The sequence below is a fragment of the Betta splendens genome, chromosome 13 (assembly GCF_900634795.4).
Source record: "Betta splendens chromosome 13, fBetSpl5.4, whole genome shotgun sequence".
Taxonomy (NCBI): Eukaryota; Metazoa; Chordata; class Actinopteri; order Anabantiformes; family Osphronemidae; genus Betta; species Betta splendens.
In genome coordinates, this window is record NC_040893.2 from 7,976,355 (window position 1) to 7,995,816 (window position 19,462).

Here is a 19,462-nt window from a genome sequence, read left to right on the forward strand (position 1 = left end):
TGGGGCATAATGTAGACAGTTTTTCTCTTATAAATAAATTTTCACCTCTTTAAAGATATCTCTGTGTTGAACTTCAGCTTCATCACAAAGGCATTTTCCAAACATAGCTGTGGTACAGTATGGTATGAAGCCATCGGTGCAGATTGCCATCATTCCAACAACACGTGGCTCAGACTGCTCTGATCTGAACAGATGCAGGTGTCAGCTGTGGCCGCCCCTATAAATGCATAGCAGAGTCTTCAGCATCCAGGTCCTATCATCAGACTAATGCCGTTAACGAGGAGATGAAACACGTATGAGGAGGCGTTGAGCAGAGTGGTGAACAGACGGCTGCCATGCTTTGCATTGTGCTCGTTCTGGCAGGATAGTGTTTGGTCGCGAAGAACCCATTAAATTCATTAAAAGCAGCACAGATCTTCAGGCAGTGGATGAAGTTGTCACAGTAGAATTTACAGTCTATGATCAGTTGAATATATTGATGATGTACAGTATACTGAACTGTGAAACTAACACACGTTGGCTCAGCTGGTTTAAACTATCGAGTGGAGGTCACACACACCAATAAATGACGGCATAAACACTGATGTTTACTGGCGTCAGCTTAGTCTGAGGGAAGTGTTTCTTCTGCTTTTTCAGTAAAATGAAGTGAACAGAAGCTGAGAAATCAACCCCAGGACCTTCTCTGTGTGCGGTGATGGTGCTGACCACTCACCACGCTGCCCTTCCTGCTCCCTCCCTGTAAATGTTCAGCAGCTGTTGATTGAGCTGTTGACAGTTTTTGTAGAATTCATTAAACATCCAGTGTTTCCACCACCCATGATCTACACCTGTTTCACATTTCCAGTCCTTTTGAATCTGATTGGCTTCTTCCCCGGCTTTAGCGTTTCTCATCTCCTGAGGTCAGAGCTGGATGATTCATTGTGTCACTGTGTTTTAACTTGGGATTTAACTAATATATGTTTTCATATCCAGCACTTCCTGACCTTTGGTTCATCCTTGTTGGCTTGTGTGAAAATCGTAAGTACACAAATCATTTATTTTTATTGTATTCTCAAAGGAGATTTTCAAACAATGATATTGTGGTATGTGGACTCTCTCTCTCTCTTTCTCTCTCTCTCTGCCAGTGCTCGAGTCCTACGTGACAGGATCACACTGGAACATGACACTGTTACTACACAGTATATATAACATAGATTCCCTCCTGAGTAAACAATGAAACAATGTTCTCAGGTTTATTTCAGCCATCCTTCTTAGCCTTCCTGTGTTTCCACCTCCTCTGTCCTCTGACTAGGAAGCGGAGGTGAATAGATGTTAGTGAGACCACACTAATGACTTTTTTATTGGTTTCACACACGTTAGTTTGTGTGTTGTCAAAGGGTTCAGGACATTTTTCACTTGTTCACTGGAATCCAGACACTGTAGGACTTCAGATTATTGTGGCACAGTGGTCGCACAGTTATGTTTATACTTTATTGTGTGTTTCTAAATAATCATCTTTCATTAATTAGTCAAATGCCAGATGTCTTCAGTTCTACAATAAACACAAGCTAATAAATGCTGCTCCCAAAGCTTCACATGAAGCTGCAGTAACATTGGTGGGGGCTCAGACCAAGTAGACCACCCTTTACTCCTCATGCACTAAGATGTGAATATGTCACTGACTCATCAGACGACCTTCATTTGACCTCTAGGCTGGTACTGGCCACTGAAAACCTGCCAATAACCTGCAGGGTTGGAGATGCTTTGACCCAGTCATCTAAATCTCTGTTTGTTTTTGCCTTGCTAACCTGCCAACACATCCCACGTCTTCTAATGAGTTGAAAGAAGAAATTAACCCTTATTAGCCATAGTGAACGGCGTTCGGGGAGCTTGTGAAAAGTGACTTGCTCATGGTCACACCTGATTCCGCAGGCAGGGATCGAACCGCGGACCTTTGCCTACCGAGGGCGAACCATTACCAACTACGCTACCAGGCCACATACTGAGTACTGATTAACTGATGCATGGGCACCTGGCCAGGAACTGAACCTGTGTGAAAGTGGTGACGCACTGTGTCCTGGCATTTTTTAATAACGGCGGTAGCGTTAAATTGTTCTTTTGATGACCCGGGACCTAAATTGTTTAGCCTTTGCTTTTATGGCAGCTGCTCCGGTGTATGTTTTGATTCCTGTAAGTGTGAAGGCATCATCATTACATCATAAATGTAAAATTAGCTTTGTTGTGGGACAGTGTCCTGAATGGGAGGAAGGAAAGGCAGCACATTAGTGAGGGGTGAATGAGACAGACACAGTGAGTCAGAAACGGGCCTTGGGAGACAGAACACTGGACTGAGAGTTGGCAGCATCAGGATCCGGGTTCCAGCAACAGGAGATGACTGGAGTCATTAATTGCTGAACTCATTGGGTCGACGACACCGGTTCTTGTATTTTAAAAGTAATGTACAATAAAAAAAACAGGAGACACAAATGAAACTGTGTTTCTATTCTCGGGGACGAGGCCGGTTTAACAGATTGTTATTTTACAGGTGCTCCCATTGTGGCATCGCTGGTGAACACCACAGTTCTGACTACAGGGCTTCTTTCGTGTTCATTTTGTGGTTATGCCTGGTGTCACCTAACTTTCATGCCTAGATTCATAGTAACCGACCTGTGACCTCAACCACCCATCCATCATCTGAACCACGTGTCCTCAGAAGAAGCAGAGAATCAGCCAACATGCAACGAGAAACACAACGCAGGAATGAGGCATGGACAACGTTTCCTCACTTCATCAAAGCTGCAGCAATCGTTGCTCCTTGTTTGTTATAAACATATTTAATGCGTTAGAATTAGAATGTTACATTTTTGTGGTTGTCAGTGGTATGTGTTTAACGGTCTGTTGTATAATATTGTTTGTTTTCCATTCCAACCTGAAGCACAGAATTCTCTCCAGTTCAGAATAAAGAGGGAGTTCACTTTCATCTCTTGTTTCTGGACAGATCACGGCCGATGTTCAGGTCACACTGAGACGGCGCCACCAGCTTCTTCATGTCTCTGTCACCATCCCCACTGGTTTTGCTGGCCTGATAACACAAACGACTCATTACTCCAGGTCACTGCAGTCAGCAGACTATGGCTCTAACGGTGGCTCCAGTGATTCATGGACGACTGCTGCTCGGCTCCTCTGTGACATTTAAGATGATCTCATGTATGAATCTACGACTCGTTGCCAAACATGTACTCAAAAAACATGGGACCTCCAGGTTGGTTACGTCTATAATGAGCTAAACCTAAAAGGCATTTTAAATACTTTAATATATTTTCAGGACATTTCTTTCATTTTTTGGCTCACTCAGATTTTCCCACTGGGAATAGTTCAATGTCTGACTTGGAACAAAACAAAACAAGTGCCAATTTAAAACAGAAGGTCACGTCTTGGTTTGTGGTTTCCTTCCTTCTCCTGTCTGAGGTTTATCCCAAATTACTGTAAGAGAAATACTGTAAGTAGTAATGAAGTTGTATAAAAATTACCTACTGGTTGACACTACTGTCCACTCAAACTTGAATTGTGTTGCCTTGCACTAAAGACTCAAGAAGCTGAACTCGAAACTGGAATTGATACACCAGAAACAGCCAGAGCGATGAATATAAAGCGCAGAGAGTCAAGAGGTGATGAGCGACGGGGTAGAAGAGCATGGAATCCTACAGATGAGCTGGAGCAGATGGTGTGGGGAAGAAGCCAGTTGTGGTATCACAGTAATGGAAGGAATCTGGTGAGAACAGAGGTGAACAGAACGACAGCAGCTGATGGACAATGGTCAAAGTCAGTAGGTTTTCTAAACATTAACAAGAGCCAAGAAACATAGAAACGGTCCAAGAAGCCTAACGGTCTGGCAAGGTAGGAGGGAACATGTCACAGTGGATCAAGCCAACAAAGTGATTATAGCAGTAGCAGAACTATTCAACTTCCACAGAGGTTTGTGAACTTAAGCATTAACTGGGAAAAGGGGAAACGTCCTTAAGGCTCTTTAGCCTGTTTTAATAAACTCTAGCTTTAACCACAATGTTTCCTTCATGCATTGCCAAGTATAACAGTTCAGCTGTTATCAGTCCATAAGGGAGTGTTGAACAATGCTGCTGTCTTCCTGTGGTGAATTGAATGAATCAAAGCGCTGTGAATAGTTCAAACTCAGTAGCACCAGGTGAAATACAAGCAACATATATAAAATATATAAATAATATATGCAACACAAAAACAACAGGCTTAATAATAATAGCTGTTTATTGAAGACAAATAGTTAAAAGTCACCCAGAGTAGGGCCGTGTAAAAATACACATGCAGTATATGATATAGTTTATACTTCTATGAATATAGACAGTAACTATGATGAAATCATTCACATGTACAGTAAACACACAGTTGTATGAAAAAGCAATGTGCTGTGCACCAGATAAATTTAATCACTGATTACAGCACAAAACCACATTAGCATGAATACAACTGGAGTCCACTGTATGTTACATTCAACCGTACAGTCAATATAGTAACTGTTTCACATACACAAGAGCCTCCAGTGGAACCTTTGGGGCAGGAGTTTAGCATTTATATCCCTGATAGTTTGACAGTGCTTATCAATCGTGACTCATCTCACTTAAACGTAAACACATAATAATTTAAGTGATGTGCAAATATTTGCCATTTTTCATAAAGTTCAGTGCAACAATCACATTAAAAAAGGACAAATGTAATATTCATAGAAAACTTTCTTGTAGTAGTTTAGCTTATGTGGACAGAAAGCAGTTAAGTAACATTCCTGTCTATTACCTGCTACCATGGCAACTAGGAGTGGATCCAGCTGCTCCACAGTAGTTTAGATAATCTAAGCTTTGAGCCCTGTAGCTTTGGTTTGGCACTGTACTAGTACTAGTAGTGTCCTTCACAGTGAGTAAATGTGTGAGTCACCGTGCTCCACACAGTGAAGGAGCTCCTTATAAATGGCCACGCTAGATGATAATAACATAATATAGTATATTCATAGTATATATGACAGCTTGTCGGTTCACATGTCACACGCAGTCGTCTGCGTAGAGGCTTTGGAGTTGTCAAAAGGCGCCGCCGAGTCCAATCAGAGAAGTACTGTCAACAAATGTGGTTAACGTATTTAGTATAATGACAGACACGTGTTTCCTGGAAGGAATTTGGTTTACTGATAGGAACAGCTGGAGAAAATGAAATGAAGGGACCGGAGAACAGAGCAATGGTTGGGATCAACAAAGACATTGGCTTCGTTGAAGAAGTGGGCGGAACCGAGGGTCAGCACGGAGGAGCTGCAGAGATCCGGTATCGGCACAGTGTGGCTCAAAGACCCAAGTGTCACGGTGCCGTTGCTCCCGTGGATTTTCAACACATTTGTGAACTCAACGCCGTGCAGAGACACGTTTTTCACAGTCCCAATGTGAACTGAATGAGGACAAATATGTTACAGTCACAAAAGATGCACTTATGAGAACGATCTGGTGTCAACATTATACTTACTTCCTCCACAAAGTTCATCTTTATTCAGACTCTTCACTGACAAAAACCTGAAGCCTGAACACATAAACAGATAAGATATAAGGGTCAGATAATGTATCCACTTACAACAGGACACAAGTTGTTACTACGGCAACCAAGCGAACACTGACCTTGAATGTTGTGTTGGTGGTGTTCAGTGTGGTTAATGGGATGTATCCCTGCACAGCATGAACACACGGCCGGGTTGTAATACCTTCGACAGCAGCATCCGAATCTTGTCTTGGGGAAGTAGAACCTGTGGTCCTGTAGATGGAGTAGATGAGTTACTGTTTAAGAAGAAAATCAACAAGTGACCTCAACAGTGTGGATTGTGTTCTAGGACGCCTAGACATTCCAAATCCACCTAAACAGACAGAATTTGAAAAAAAGGGAGCCTGTAGCAACAGCAGGAGTCAATGTGACTACATTCCTCTGCCACACTCCACCCTGCACATCGTCATGGATCAATGCTTTGGGTGGAAACTCAGGCACACATTTTGACAGTTTGTTTGGTATTGGAAGTATTTACGGGTGGACCGGTGGGTGCCTTTCAGCTGAGCAACACAGTCCCCACCCAGGAATGAAGGTATGGAGCCAAGACTGGGAAATTCCTGATGAAGACGTGCTCCAGGACACGAAGCCTAAGCCTGTGATGGTGCTGGTTAAACTCTCAGCTTCTCACGGTGTTAGACTCACATTTTGCAGGGCGGTGTAAGCATTATATATTAAACCTGTAAATTAGCAGAGTATATAAACTTGAGGGGCTGGGAATCGTTGACTACAACAGCGATGGCCGTAGACTTACCGCTGTGATGACGCCTCCCTCTGAGAGCAGGCGTGCGTCCTGTGCGTTCGTGCCCAAGGATGTCACATTGTACAGCGTCCCTGAGCAGCACTTCACATGCGGGTGCTCAGCGTTGTATGGGCAGAGCCCACAGCAGGGAACTCGCTCATGTCTGAGTAGAAAAGCACATTTCATTACATTTCATCGGTATTATGTTTGTCACAAATTCGTCCTGTTTACAACACAGCAGCTATAGTTGTTAGTCACTTTAGCTGTAGTTACTGAATCAGGGGAGTAACTTTTGCTCTACAAATGTGATACACCAGACTCCATGAGGAAACCAGTCTAGACACATAAGCATTCCTTGGAGCATGAGAGAGTGCAGCCCAGGGTTAGACACACACACACACACACACACACACACACACACATTCATCATTCACACGCATCCTGTGGAGTAAACTTCTGTCCAGCCAAGCTCAACATGCTCATATAATCACCTGCGGCCACCGCAGCAGATCTCAGTGCAAGGCCTGAAGGTTTTCCTCCAGCAGCAGCGATGTCCAGGCGAGTCATGACACTGAGAACAACACACAGAGGCTTTAGCTGGGTGGTAGAGAACACCGGGGTCTTTACATTCCTCCTTGTCCTGTCTGTCCCTGTGCAACGCATTACAGGGACCTCCGTGTTGGACTAATCCATATGTCGTCTCTCCACAGAAAGAAAAACAATGTGGGAAAAGTCTGCAGCAACAAAGGCACAAACTGGCACAGACAGCCACATATTCACATGCACGTCTGTGTAAATGCACAGGCAGACTTGACAAAAATATAAATAAAGGCCAGGAAAATGGAAAACCTGTTTGCAAATATTAACTTCTATGCATGAAATGAATCCAAGCTACAGAAACCTTACCAGTTATGGCGTTATATAGTCCTTCTGTGTAAACGGCCTGTTAGCTGCTTCCGATGCTAACCACGTCAGGGTATATTGTCCTTTGGACAAAATCACCCTCGCTTACAGCTTAAAGGGAGCTGGGCGGAGCTCCGAGCTCTCAGCGTAGGCCACAGCAGCAGCTTTTTTAGACTAGTAAGGTGGGACGCACTGCTGTCAGTTCTAAACCTCATATACGGGATCTCACACATTTTTATAAATATTATATTCTATCTTGTCACGTGAAAACACTGAAGAAATGGCACTTTGCTACAATGTAGTGACTGTACAGCTTGTATAGTTTTCATTAAACATTCACGTTATGGAATTATTGACTGGATTTTGGTGATATTGAATTGATGTTTCATAAAGTGTGTTGAACTAACAGTTTAGGCCTGTAAATCTCTGTGGTTACATTTTCCACAGAAATGCTGATAACAGCAGCAACACATTAAACACAGAGAAATGGGATCAGAAACAGAAAAGGTCCTTTGGTACATTACTTGAGTCATCCGCGGCTTTCTGTTAGATACGCAGCCATCCCAGCACACAAGTACGTGTGGTTTGCACTTGATGGGAACAGCACGGCATCGACCTAGACGTTGGGCGTGGGAGTGGAGGAAAACAAATCAATTCAAGAAAGAGGAGAGGGAGGAGGCTCAAAATGTTTGAATCAGGTTAAGAATCTGTCCTGGAAAGAAAATCCTCATGTGTTTTGGATCTCCAGATACTGTAAGCGGGCAACACCCTCTTTATAAGCACACAGAAGCTTGTGCTGTAATGTTGGCTACATAAAATCTGTATAAATGATGAGACGAGGGACAATACGATGAAGTCACTGACGCAGGACAATCCTGGCGTATTGGTGATTGGGAAAGTCCTGTGTGTGAGGAAATTCTCCCACACGGCTCCTCCAGGTCAAAGGGCTGAATTTTCCACTTAGCTCATTGAAACACCCTCACATTCAGAGAACAACATCATGCTGAGGGAGAAAACCCTACGAGAGTAAGAAGAGAGACGCCTGGCTGGGAAGATGACAGTGATAAACATCCTTCACCGCTCAAGGATCAGGAGACTTCAGCATGTGTCTACATCACACTGGGCTATTTTACATGGACCAAAGGGTCTGTCTGGTTTTCACTAGACGTACGTCACTGTCTGGAAGTTTCCAAGAGCCATCAGAAAGCAATAAAAATTCAAGTCAGACTAAATAGGCACATAGACTATTAGTCTCCTAACAAAAAGGCTCAGGGAGCAGAGCAGGAGCACACCCACGATCGATATGCAGTTTAATTCTTTCCAGCTTGTTTCCATCCAGTGGTTTAGCTGCAGGCGGCTGTGAGACCGTCTGCAGACTGAGTTTATCCTCTCTGTGTTCTGCTGGCAGCCTTTTACAGTAAGTGTTACTCCCTCATCAAGTTCTAATACAACTGTCAGATTGTGACTGAGTTCATTAGCAAAGAGGTTTGACATGTGTTTAATTGATGACGGCTTGATCTGCTCAGCAACGTTCGCCCACTGGCCTCCCTCCCAACATCTGGATACAAGTCCTTTTTTCCGTCTCTGAAATGAAAACCTTTCATCTTCTGGTATTTTGCCCGACGTTTTCTACCTGACTTACATCTAATCCTTTCACAGGTTCGCAAGGGTTAATGCGAGTTTGTGATCGCAGGTGTGATAACGTCATTACTGTTTACCATCAACCGTCACCTCTGTTACAGTTGGGCATAATTTATGATGCAAGGTGTTGCATCAGTTGCTTAGTGCATCAGCAAATGCAATTAGACTTGTTCTGACTTCTCTCCTACAGGTACTGTACTCAGAGCACCTGTAGAAGTGAAAGGCTTCCTTTGTTTTACCTCACTTATCAACAGCATCTAGACATCAAGGCCAAGTAGACGCAACACACACGACGTCAGACCGTACCTGAGCAGCAGCACCAGCACGTTCTCCCACAGCCACAGCGTTTGTTCTGCCTTGAAGACCTAGTGAGGTGTTTGTGTGGCTCACTGCTGCGGATGTGAAGATATGGAAGGAGAAAAACACAAGAACCTTGACATTCAATGTCCTGTTGTCTTACTCTGCTGATATACTGGCAGGAAACACAGTTACAGCAATAATGGTACAGTAAACATGAATGTCACCATGAGAACCTGAACTAATAATAATAATGACTACAGAGAAACAGAGAACCACAGGAGACGGTCAGAAGGTGGCGTGATCATTAGTGACCTTTACTGAAACTGTGGATCCACTGTTCTGTAGTTGGTTGAGAGGACCCTGGTCTAAGGTCCAAGGTTTAAGATCATGGAGTAGTTTTGTTTTGATCATTTAGGGAAACTTGACATTGGCGTCTTTTAGCAGAAATACAAATACTGTAGAGTTTGTATTATTGTCCAGATGTTTGACTTACTCGACAGATGGATGTGCGTGAGTCTGGAAAAGTAAAACACAACAAACAATGCTTTACTGCATCATCACTTTCAAGGCAACTAAATACAAAACCATCAACAAACCAAACACTTTATGATGAGTCAGGATGAATAAGCAACAGTTGTTGGTAGTTGTTTTGTTTCTTGGTGACTTGACAGATGAGATGAGATGTTGATAAATGTTGTTGAGTTGATTCTTACCTGCTGTTTCAAACCTGTGGGAATAAAAAACAGTCGTTACTGTGCATGTGCATGAAAACAGTGTCAGTGAGTCAGCTCTGTGGCCTGAGGATCTGAAGACTGGTAGCGATGCAACTACAGTGATTCATCTATAGAGGAAGGACTTCATTGATCACTGTCACGACTGTTCAGCCAAAAACAGTCAGCAATGGGGGTTTCCATGAATTATCCACAACAGTAAACACAATATGTTGATACTCTGTGATGTACTGTACTCTTACTTTTACAGCAGTAGGAGTCAATATGTTGTATCTGAAGATTATCTCCCATGTCACAGCAGTGAGTTCTGTTATCAAACTGTTCTTTACCACAGCAGCGGTAGTGATCAGAGGTTCTGTTCAGGACAGTCTTATTATGATCTGGTCCACAACACAGCTGTTTACTGTCAATCAATATTTCTGTGGAAAAGATCAGGATGGGAGTTAAACTCACTTCTACCTCAGTCTGAACATGTTGCTAACTAATGTTAATGCTACTATTTGAACTGACGACACTGTGACACGTTTGTACCTAAAGTCAGGTTACATGAGTTCAGAGGTCACACACTGTCTCTGGAATCTGGTGCCAAGCAGCAAAACAATTATGGACAATAATAAACACATTATGTTCGGTTCTTGTAACTCACCAAGACTTCCTTCAACGTGACAGCAGCTGTGAGTTGTGTGGTTATACTGTTCTTTACCACAGCAATAGTGATGATCAGAGGTTCTGTTGAGGACTGTCTTGTTATGTTCTGGTCCACAACACAGCTGTTCGCTGTTATTCAGTGTCACTGTGGAAAAGATTAGGATGGGAGTTAAACTCACTTCTACCTCAGTCTGATCATGTTTCTAACTAGTAACAGTAACAGTAAGATGGTGTAAATTTAAGTGCAACAAAACATAAGGACGGACAATGTAAATCCACAACTAAACAGGCAGACAAAACCAATACTCTGATTACACACAAGAACCAAAACGGGAAATCACGTCACAGCAGAGAAGACGACACAAAAAACGACACATAAATTCTGGTTACATGAGTTCAAAGGTCAGACACTGTCTCTAGAATAAAAAGACTTCATTAAACACAGTCAAATCTCCTCTAAACCCAAAAGCTGAACTTCACTGTTTGAATTTTTGAGTTTAAATGCTTATGTCAGTAAACTGAGATCAGGTTTTGGTATAGACATCAGTGTTTAACTGTGGCATTAATTAATTGTGGACAACAATAAATACAATATGTTCAGTTCTTGTAACTCACCAAGACTTCCTTCAACATGACAGCAACTTTGATTTCTGTTGTCATACTGTTCTTTACCACAGCAATAGTGATGATCAGAGGTTCTGTTCAGGACTGTCTTGTTATCTTTTGGTCCACAACACAGCTGTTTGCTGTTATTCAGTATAACTGTGGAAAAGATCAGAATGGGAGTTAAATGCAGTTCTATCTCAGTCTGAACACCTTGCTAACTAATGCCAATGCTAATGCTAGATTGTTTTATCAACGTATTTTTTTGTGAACAATACAAGTGTTAAATCAATACCCATTCTTTAGGGTCTAATCACGCTATTGATCTAAACTGTTACATCTAGCATTCAAAAATAAATAGGTTTAGAGTATTTGGATTATAAGAACAAAAACTAATGAAACATAGTAAACAGTTTATCAAAGACTACTTTGGATTAAAAATTTTGGGACAACTCACCAAGACGTTTGTTTGTGTGACAACAGGTTTGAGTTGTGTTGTCATACTGTTCTTTACCACAGCAATAGTGGTGATCAGAGGTTCTGTTCAGGACTGTCTTGTTATCTTTTGGTCCACAACACAGCTGTTTGCTGTCATTCAATATAACTGTGGAAAAGATCAGGATGGGAGTTAAACTCACTTCTACCTCAGTCTGAACATGTTGCTAACTAATGCTAATGCTACTGTTTAACCTGACAACATTGTGACAACTCACCAAGACGTTTGTTTGTGTGACAACAGCTTTGAGTTGTGTTGTCATACTGTTCTTTACCACAGCAACGGTGGTAGATGGAGGTTCTGTTCAGGACGGTCTTGTCATAATCTTCTCCACAACACAGCTGTTTTCTGTCATTGAGTTTTTCTGTGGAAAAGATTAGGATGGGAGTTAAACTCACTTCTACCTCAGTCTGAAAATATTGCTACTGTAACTAATGTTAATGTTACTATTTAAACTGACTACACTGTGACACGTTGTACATAAAGTCTGGTTACATGAGTTCAGAGGTCACCACTGTCTCTGGAATCTGGTTCTAAGACTTCATTAACAGTGCCCAGAACAGCATACTGTACATGTACAGTAAGATGGTGTAAATTCAAGTGCAACAAAACATAAGGACGGACAATGTAAATCCACAACTAAACAGGCAGACAAAACCAATACTCTGATTACACACAAGAACCAAAACGGGAAATCACGTCACAGCAGAGAAGACGACACAAACCAAACAAAGACGCCTCTAGGTGGCGGAAGGTCTAAACGGTAACAGTCTCAGTACTGAGTCTGACACACTTTAACCCTTAAGTGCAGTTGACAAATGTAATAAGTGTTACATTTTGGGTCCCATTAACAAGAAACACAATGTGTTGATGTACTCTTACCTTTACAGCAGCTGGGAAAATTAGGTTGTATCTGAAGATTATCTCCAATGTGAAAGCAGCAGTGAGTTCTGTTATCAAACTGTTCTTTACCACAGCAGCGATGGTGATCAGAGGTTCTGTTCAGGACAGTCTTGTTATGTGCTGGTCCACAACACAGCTGTTCACTGTAATTCAATATTTCTGTGGAATAGATCAGGTTGGGAGTTAAACTCACTGCTACCTCAGTCTGAACATGTTGCTAACTAATGTTAATGTTACTATTTAAGCTGACAACATTGTGACACGTTTGTACATAAAGTCTGGTTAAATGAGTTCAGAGGTCACACACTGTCTCTGGAATCTGGTTCTAAGACTTCATTAAACACAGTCAGATCTCCTCTAAACCCAATAACTGTTACAAACACCCCAAGACCAGACAGGGCAGAACCCAAAAGCAGTAACAGGCGAGGATGGCAGAATACAAAACGATATATTTATTATACTACACAAAACCAAGGGTCACTACAGAGTAGGCAAAAGGTGCATAAACTAAACTGAGGCGCACTGCGAAACAGGACCAAACAAACTAGGCAGAGGAATAATACAAAACAGAAGCCACTACCAAACAAAACTAGGACACAATAGGTCGCTGCACTGAGTAGGCAAAATAGGAATAACAGGGCTGTTCACGATCCAAACTAAACACAAAACCAACCGTCATACAAGAAGCCAGATGCAAACTGAGAGTCCACCATAACACACTGACAACTGGAGGAGTCTCCATCCTCCACTTAAATAGTCCCCAAGTTAATGATGTTCCGGAAGGAAACAGTTACTCAGTGCCGCCCTCTGAGGTTGGGAGGAGACTCACAACAATAACTGAACTTCACTGTTTGAATTTTTGACTTTAAATGCTCATGTCAGTAAATTGAGATCAGGTTTTAGTATAGACATCCGTGTTTAACTGTGGCATTAATAATTATGGACAACAATAAATACAATATGTTCAGTTCTTGTAACTCACCAAGACTTCCTTTAACGTGACAGCAACTTTGACTTCTGTTGTCATACTGTTCTTTACCACAGCAATAGTGATGATCAGAGGTTCTGTTCAGGACTGTCTTGTTATGTTCTGGTCCACAACACAGCTGTTCGCTGTCATTTAATATTTCTGTGGAAAAGATCAGGATGGTAGTTAAACGCAGTTCTATCTCAGTCTGAACACCTTGCTAACTAATGCTAATGCTAATGCTAGATTGTTTTATCAACCTATTTTTCTTGTTAAAAATACAAGTGTTGAATCAATACCCATTCTTTAGGGTCCAATCACGCTATTGATCTAAACTGATACATCTAGCATTCAAAAATAAATAGGTTTAGAGTATTTGGATTATAAGAACAAAAAACTTCTATAGACTAAAGCCATGAGAAAAATGTGACTTGACTAGAACAGAACATAAGGGTTAAACTGATGACTTTGGGACAACTCACCAAGACGTTTGTTTGTGTGACAACAGGTTTGAGTTGTGTTGTCATACTGTTCTTTACCACAACAATAGTGGTGATCTGAGGTTCTGTTCAAGACAGTCTTGTTATGTGCTGGTCCACAACACAGCTGTTTGCTGTCATGCAATATAACTGTGGAAAAGATCAGGATGGGAGTTAAACTCACTTCTACCTCAGTCTGAACATGTTGCTAACTAATGTCAATGCTACTTTTTAAACTGACGACATTGTGACACAATTTTACATTAATTCTGGTTAAATGAGTTCAGAGGTCACACTCTGTATCTGGAATCTGGTTCTAAGACTTCATTAAACACAGTCAGATGTTCTGTAAACCCAAAAGCTGAACTTCACTGTTTGAATTTTTGAGTTTAAATGCTCATGTCAGTAAATTGAGATCAGATTTTGGTATAGACATCAGTGTTTAACTGTGGCATTAATTAATTATGGACAACAATAAATACAATATGTTTGGTTCTTGTAACTCACCAAGACTTCCTTCAACGTGACAGCAACTTTGATTTCTGTGGTCATACTGTTCTTCACCACAGCAATAATGGTGATCAGAGGTTCTGTTCAGGACTGTCTTGTTATGTTCTGGTCCACAACACAGCTGTTTGCTGTCATTCAATATAACTGTGGAAAAGATCAGGATGGGAGTTAAACTCACTTCTACCTCAGTCTGAACATGTTGCTAACCAATGTTAATGCTACTATTTGAACTGACGACACTGTGACACGTTTGTACCTAAAGTCTGGTTACATGAGTTCAGAGGTCACACTCTGTCTCAGGAATCTGGTGCCAAGCAGCAAAACAATTATGGACAATAATAAACACATTATGTTCGGTTCTTGTAACTCACCAAGACTTCCTTCAACGTGACAGCAGCTGTGAGTTGTGTGGTCATACTGTTCTTTACCACAGCAATAGTGATGATCAGAGGTTCTGTTGAGGACTGTCTTGTTATGTTCTGGTCCACAACACAGCTGTTCACTGTAATTCAATATTTCTGTGGAATAGATCAGGTTGGGAGTTAAACTCACTGCTACCTCAGATTGAACATGTTGCTAACTAATGTTAATGTTACTATTTAAGCCGACAACATTGTGACACGTTTATACATAAAGTCTGGTTAAATGAGTTCAGAGGTCGCACTCTGTCTCTAGAATCTGGTTCTAAGACTTCATTAAACACAGTCAGATCTCCTCTAAACCCAATAACTGAACTTCACTGTTTGAATTTTTGAGTTTAAATGCTCATGTCAGTAAATTGAGATCAGGTTTTAGTATAGACATCAGTGTTTAACTGTGGCATTAATAATTATGGACAACAATAAATACAATATGTTCAGTTCTTGTAACTCACCAAGATTTCCTTCAACGTGACAGCAACTTTGACTTCTGTTGTCATACTGTTCTTTACCACAGCAATAGTGATGATCAGAGGTTCTGTTCAGGACTGTCTTGTTATGTTCTGGTCCACAACACAGCTGTTCGCTGTCATTCAATATTTCTGTGGAAAAGATCAGGATGGGAGTTATACGCAGTTCTATCTCAGTCTGAACACCTTGCTAACTAATGCTAATGCTAATGCTAGATTGTTTTATCAACCTATTTTTCTTGTAAAAAATACAAGTGTTGAATCAATACCCATTCTTTAGGGTCCAATCACAATATTGATCTAAACTTATACATCTAGCATTCAAAAATAAATAGGTTTAGAGTATTTGGATTATAAGAACAAAAAACTTCTATAGACTAAAGCCATGAGAAAAATGTGACTTGACCAGAAGACAACATAAGGGTTAAACTGATGACTTTGGGACAACTCACCAAGACGTTTGTTTGTGTGACAACAGGTTTGAGTTGTGTTGTCATACTGTTCTTTACCACAACAATAGTGGTGATCAGAGGTTCTGTTCAGGACAGTCTTGTTATGTGCTGGTCCACAACACAACTGTTTGCTGTCATTCAATATAACTGTCGAAAAGATTAGGATGGGAGTTAAACTCACTTCTACCTCAGTCTGAACATGTTGCTAACTAATGTCAATGCTACTGTTACACTGACGACATTGTGACAACTCTGTGACAAACTGACCATAAACATTCTGGTTGCATTTGTTTCGGCTCTACTCACCATTATCACACTGTTCTGTTGAACGTCTAGATCGCTTACTGGGTGCTGAAAGACACACACACACACACACACACACACACACACACACACACACACACACACACACACACACACACACACACTTTGCATTACTCATATTTCCATGAATGTAGTACTTCTACTTTCTCTCAAAAAAACAAGCAGTTCAACAATTAAGTTTTTAAGAAAACACAACCAAGGCTAAAAGTTCATGGATGAACAGTACAATGAAGCATGAGCAGATGTGATTTTTGCACAGTCACTGAAACAGCTGTGCAGCTTAATGACATGAGCTGAATTTCTCCACTGACATGTTTTTCTGTGTCTCAGTTTAAGGAATTGTGTGAAAGTTCAGACAAAGAGTTTAATAAACAGATGCTGGTGCTTAAGGTAAGAAAACTATATGTCATCATGTTCGGGTTGATTTAAGTGTTTTTTGCTTGGCTGCTGTGTTTCTGACAGGTCTTGATCTTTACTTCATAAATGACAACACATGACAACACATAACAACACAAAGTCACTGTAGAGGTTTCCAGCACAACCATCACTGTACACAACCCCCTGCTACTGCATGATTTAATGAGTTCACACAATGTTATGGTTCAGTCTCTAGTGTTTTACTACTTTACTTCCCCCCTCAGTTTGTTGTTGTGAATTGCCTGCCACACACGTTTCACGGTTAGTTTGTTGAGCTTAGTTCCTCTGTGTCGTCAGGTCCAGCTGCTGTAGTTTCCCCCAGATTTTCCTTGCTGGGATTTTTAGGGAAAACTAGTGGGCTACAGTAGGAATCTTGCCTTTTACTTGTAATTTGACCAGAGACCATTCATGCTGCTCCTTCACAATGAAGATCCAAGGTTCAAGCCCACCAAAGCACCAAGTTTGTCCTTGAGCAAGGCACCTCTCACTAGCTCCCTGCATGCAGCACTGTGGCAGCCCACCGCTCCCCCAGGGGATGGGTAAAAATGCAGAGAGGAATTGTCACTCCTTCTGCTCCTGGGTGCTGAGCTTCCTGACTAACAGACCACACGTGTTAAAGACTGGACAGCGATTCTCAAAGCACCGCCTGAACATGAGATCACCTCAAGACTGTGTGATGAGTCCCCGGCTTTTCTCTCCTTACACCCATGACTACTATGCTCGACACAGCTCCAACTCCATTCCGAAATTTGCAGGTGACATAGTGGTGGTGGGACTGATCCAGAATAATGATGAGTCATCTTACCCCCCACAACGGGAATAAACAGAACAGTAGCTTTTTGCAGCTTGACAAAGTCAAAATCAAAAACGGATCCAACCGATGTCGCAATTTACAGCTTTAGTCTCTGTCCAAAACCCAGACGATGCGCGCGCTCCCCACCCAGACGCTCATCTGCTAACAAATAATTACCATGATTCCCGACCGAGTTGGTTGCGACAGCTAGTCATGTGAGAAGTTGAAGTTTTCTACTTCAATTTTGCCAAATTTGTCAAATGTTTTGTTTACAGATTTTTGTTCTGCAATAAATTGATTTGCATTAATTGCAATTGCAATTGCAATTTACTATGCGCACACGCATAGTAAATAAAGGAGACACTCACCGGGGTTCTTGTGCGTCGATTCTGTAAAAAATACTAAATCTGTTAATCTGATTTTATGTTTTGTTGGCGTTCAGCAGAATAATAAGAGGTAAAATGCAAGTATTCAACTCCATCGAACGTTCTAATCGGCAGGAGCATGATTCATATTCTGTTTATAATGGTTATGACTCAAGGGCATTAAAACTATTTACAGTCAAAGACTGTGACCGTAGCCCACCTGACAACTGCCAGTAACGTCAGTAAACTTACTGAAAGCAGATGCTTAGAGTTCGTCTTCTTCACAGCTGCACGCTTGAAGTCTCCGCCCTCCGCACCCGTTTTTCTTTTTATTTATTTATTTTGTCCTTATCAAAGAACGTCGTTTCCCTTCGGAATCTTGAGCCAGTAGAGGGGTTCAATCTGGTTTTCTAACCCCCCCTCCCCCAGCTGCTATTTAATACTTTGATCAGGTGCGTTCACCTGAGGCTGGCAAAGTTAACGAACTGATGTAACCAGCAGGAGAGTGGCTCTGGAGGACCAGCACAGCCCTGATCTATTCATGGAAATACCAGACTGGACTTAGATGAAAAAGAGGCCTGAGCTCCATCTACAGGCGCACGCACGCACCACACAACATCTGGGCACATGAGAAGGTGATAAGAATGAATGGACTCAACTCACCAGTACAAGCGAAGTATCCAAAAATCAGCAAAACTAAAAAAAATGCAAATAATGAACATATCTGAGCATGAGCAAATCAAAGGATTGATAAACTGACCATGAGAAATTACAATGTTGCTTTTAGACTCTGAGAGAAAGCGGGAGGCAGAGGAGGCAGAAATGGGTCCATTAATAACAATTAGCTCCCACTCACCCAATACCAGGGACCTGAGCAGAGACATCTGGACTTTTCCTTGTAGCATCTGAAATGTTCATGCACCAAAGGAGTGAGATCCATAAGAAAAGCCTAAATAGCAGCAAATAGCCACTCCTACCACGTGATGCGACCAAAAATAAGACACATATAAACCTGTTGAGCCAACGTCGCATGCGCACACTATCACGTTACTCTGTGAAGAGGGTGAACGTCCAACCTGGATGTCACCAGAGAAACATGCTTTAAAATAGAAACATTGAGGCTTTACTGCTTTGGGAATAAATGACAGTGATGATCATTTACCTTTCAGGAGATTAAGCGCTGTCCATGACGCACACAGTGATGTCCCCCAGCTGTGGTCGTCCTCTGTTTCCTCGTGAATCAGTAAAGAACTATAAGAATAATGCTTATTTCCTCAGCCGTCTGTTAGTCAGGACCACACTCTCATTCTCACCCGTTCAAAATAAAAGCCCATCCTAACAACTGACCACACATTAAAATACAACTTCACAGATTTGCTGGGCGCAGTGGGGGGTCGTAAAAAGAGGGAGAGACAAGTCACAAATGCTTTACGTGGAGTTTTACGTCTGGGAAATAACGTTTCTGTATCGGAAAAGAACGAGACATTTGTTCACAACCACGACCACAAAACGATTTGCTGGCACAGCCCTCGAATCGTGGGCTCCAACGGGTCCCTACTGGCGAGAATAGCTCTGGAAACAGGGATGATAAACTGGGCAGTTTAGTGAAATACTTGATAGTGTTTATAAAAATACAAAACGGTGGCAAAACATTTTCACTGAGCCGCGCTTTTTATTTTATATGGTGTGTATATAAAGTAAAATAATACATTATTT

At 41.7% G+C, this 19,462-nt stretch overlaps 1 protein-coding gene across 3 annotated transcripts; it reads right to left on the reverse strand.

The window, feature by feature from the left end:
* Positions 1 to 4,232: 4,232 nt before the first annotated feature.
* LOC114867935 (uncharacterized) lies at positions 4,233 to 19,224 on the reverse strand. Of its 3 annotated transcripts, XM_055513986.1 has the most exons (19): positions 18,603 to 19,224; positions 18,410 to 18,442; positions 16,154 to 16,198; positions 15,848 to 15,994; positions 15,381 to 15,527; positions 14,878 to 15,024; positions 14,504 to 14,650; positions 14,000 to 14,146; positions 13,533 to 13,679; positions 12,530 to 12,709; positions 11,865 to 12,011; positions 11,609 to 11,755; positions 11,164 to 11,310; positions 10,547 to 10,693; positions 10,143 to 10,319; positions 9,663 to 9,896; positions 9,176 to 9,261; positions 7,753 to 7,844; positions 6,851 to 6,896 (listed from the first exon to the last, which is right to left on the reverse strand). In XM_055513986.1, exons 1-16 carry the CDS (start codon positions 18,649 to 18,651, stop codon positions 9,784 to 9,786), a joined length of 2,067 nt encoding a protein of 688 aa, XP_055369961.1. In that variant the 5' UTR covers positions 18,652 to 19,224; the 3' UTR covers positions 6,851 to 6,896; positions 7,753 to 7,844; positions 9,176 to 9,261; positions 9,663 to 9,783. The 3 variants fall into 3 exon arrangements, with proteins under 3 accessions (XP_055369962.1, XP_055369961.1, XP_055369960.1); XM_055513985.1 differs by having other exon boundaries at positions 9,176 to 9,896; XM_055513987.1 differs by lacking the exons at positions 10,143 to 10,319; positions 10,547 to 10,693; positions 11,164 to 11,310; ... (10 more) ...; positions 18,410 to 18,442; positions 18,603 to 19,224 and adding exons at positions 4,233 to 5,439; positions 5,515 to 5,568; positions 5,664 to 5,796; positions 6,338 to 6,488 and having other exon boundaries at positions 6,817 to 6,896; positions 9,176 to 9,704.
* Positions 19,225 to 19,462: the final 238 nt, after the last annotated feature.